General features: G+C 35.8%; 1 protein-coding gene across 1 annotated transcript in view; it reads right to left on the minus strand.

Moving 5' to 3' along the window:
* Positions 1-1,712, minus strand: part of LOC108376080 (probable serine/threonine-protein kinase dyrk2) — a gene marked incomplete at its 3' end in the record, with an annotated part of 19,822 nt that extends 18,110 nt beyond the window's left edge. The window contains 2 exon segments of the mRNA XM_017632258.1: positions 633-756; positions 1,514-1,712. Coding sequence (XP_017487747.1) covers positions 633-646 — 14 coding nt within the window.
* Positions 1,713-1,955: the final 243 nt, after the last annotated feature.

Genomic DNA, 1,955 nt, shown 5'->3' on the forward strand with positions numbered 1-1,955 from the left:
TATACACCCCGGCTTATCATGTAGCGGTAGCTTTCGGAAAGGTGGAAAACATATATTTAATACTTGCGCCGGGTATTTAATGTTCGGCTCCGCCCGAACTTAGACTTTCTTACTTGTTGTATGTATGTTACCGCATAACTTTGAACGTCGTCAACCGATTTCGCTAATTCTTTTTCTTTGTCGGAAAGGTGATCCTTCAAAGTTGATCCCACACTAATTTGGTTCACATCCGATCATTAGATTATGAAAAGAATAACGGTACTCATAAATTTTTATATGAGAACAGAAGTCAGTTTTATTTTTTGTTTAAAAATTACTTGTATAAAAGAGAGATCCCCTTTGATATGAGACAGTTTTTAATATCTCCTCCGAAAATTTCGGCAACCTCACGTACTCGGTTTTGAATTACTCTGATACGCGGTTCCACTGCAAAAAATGTTATATTGACGATGAACAATTATAGCTTTTATTTTCGTTGAAAGTTACCCCCACTTTTTATGTAAAGATATATTTACATATATTAGTAAATTCCTTCTCACGTTATTATGCAATTTATATACACATATTTATGCACACTTATATATATATATATATATATGTATGTTGCGATGCAATTCAAGTGGTATACTTACATTTTTAACAGCATATTTGCTTATTTTTCTAAAATTTTGTGCACTGAATATTTGATGATCAACTCCTTTCGCTGTTCAATATTCAATATTCGTATCAATACGGGCCGCAATCGAAAGTGAACACCTGCAGTTGCAAGCAAAATAAAATGTAAAGATTTTATATTTTTTTCATGCAAACAAAAAAACCACACACATGTACATATGTATATATTAGAGTTCATGCACACTTAACGGTACTTTGTTTTTTTTATTTATTTATTATTTATTTGTACGTCTATTTGTCCGCTGATTGTATTGTTTAACCGTCAAATATTTTATTTAATAGTTTTGCGACTTTCACTTTTCACTTAAAAAAAAATTATGAATGCAAAAATTGTCTTTTTTTTGTTTTTTTTTTTTAGTTAGCAAATATGCAATTTTATTTGTTCGATTTTAGTGCAGCTAGCGCGCTATGCAAACGTGTGGATGTAGCTTATAAAAATTTGGAGTCGATTTTGATTGCATTAAAATTTCAAAGCGCACACGCCACACAAAATCTGCTGCTGCTGCAAGGCAATCGTGTTTTTTTTTACTAAATAGCGTTCAATAACTGTTTATGTTTAGCCTTTTGCACACGCTCACAGTTGGAAAATAAAGCAAAAATTAAAGTTGTGGAAATTTTGTGAAATAAAATGTAAGAAAAATCGCGCACCAAACCGAAAATTTTAAAGTCCAATGGCAAAAAATTCGAAAAAAAAATCACAACACAATTGCTTTGTGTGTAACTGTTGCTGCTGCTGCTACCTTCTCGCCGCCAATGGTCTTTGCATTCCAAGGTAACACTCACTCAATAGAGATTAAAGAAAAAAAATTGTGTAAAGCACAAAAAATACCAAACTAACGGCAATATAACTGCGTACAGGTCGCGCTATTGGCAGAACGATGACTGACTAGTGAATTGACAGGCAAGCAGGCACTGACACACTTCACGGTTATGCGCGCACTTAACAATCACTTTTGGTTTCGTTGCCAGCCGAACAAGAAATGGCAAAATGATGAGCGTTCAGAGCGCTGAAGAGTCCACTTTGGAGGCCGCAGCCCCGCAGCCAGCAACAAAGCAGGCTATAAAAATCATAGACTTTTCAAGTGAACAACAAACTGTCGACTTACTATATATGTATGTATGTATGTATAGCGGCGGCGAGTAACGACTGGTAAACTGGCGTACTGGCGAACTGAAGATTGAAGACTGAAACGTCTCCAAGCGGACTGTAGGTTAGAGGCTGACTGGCTGGCTGCTAGCAAACTGTAGGTGCCAATAACCAGTGCACAGCAGCGCCAGAG

The sequence above is a fragment of the Rhagoletis zephyria genome, unplaced genomic scaffold (assembly GCF_001687245.7).
Source record: "Rhagoletis zephyria isolate East Lansing unplaced genomic scaffold, Rhagoletis_zephyria_1.1 Rzeph_scaffold_09855, whole genome shotgun sequence".
NCBI classification, from domain to species: Eukaryota; Metazoa; Arthropoda; class Insecta; order Diptera; family Tephritidae; genus Rhagoletis; species Rhagoletis zephyria.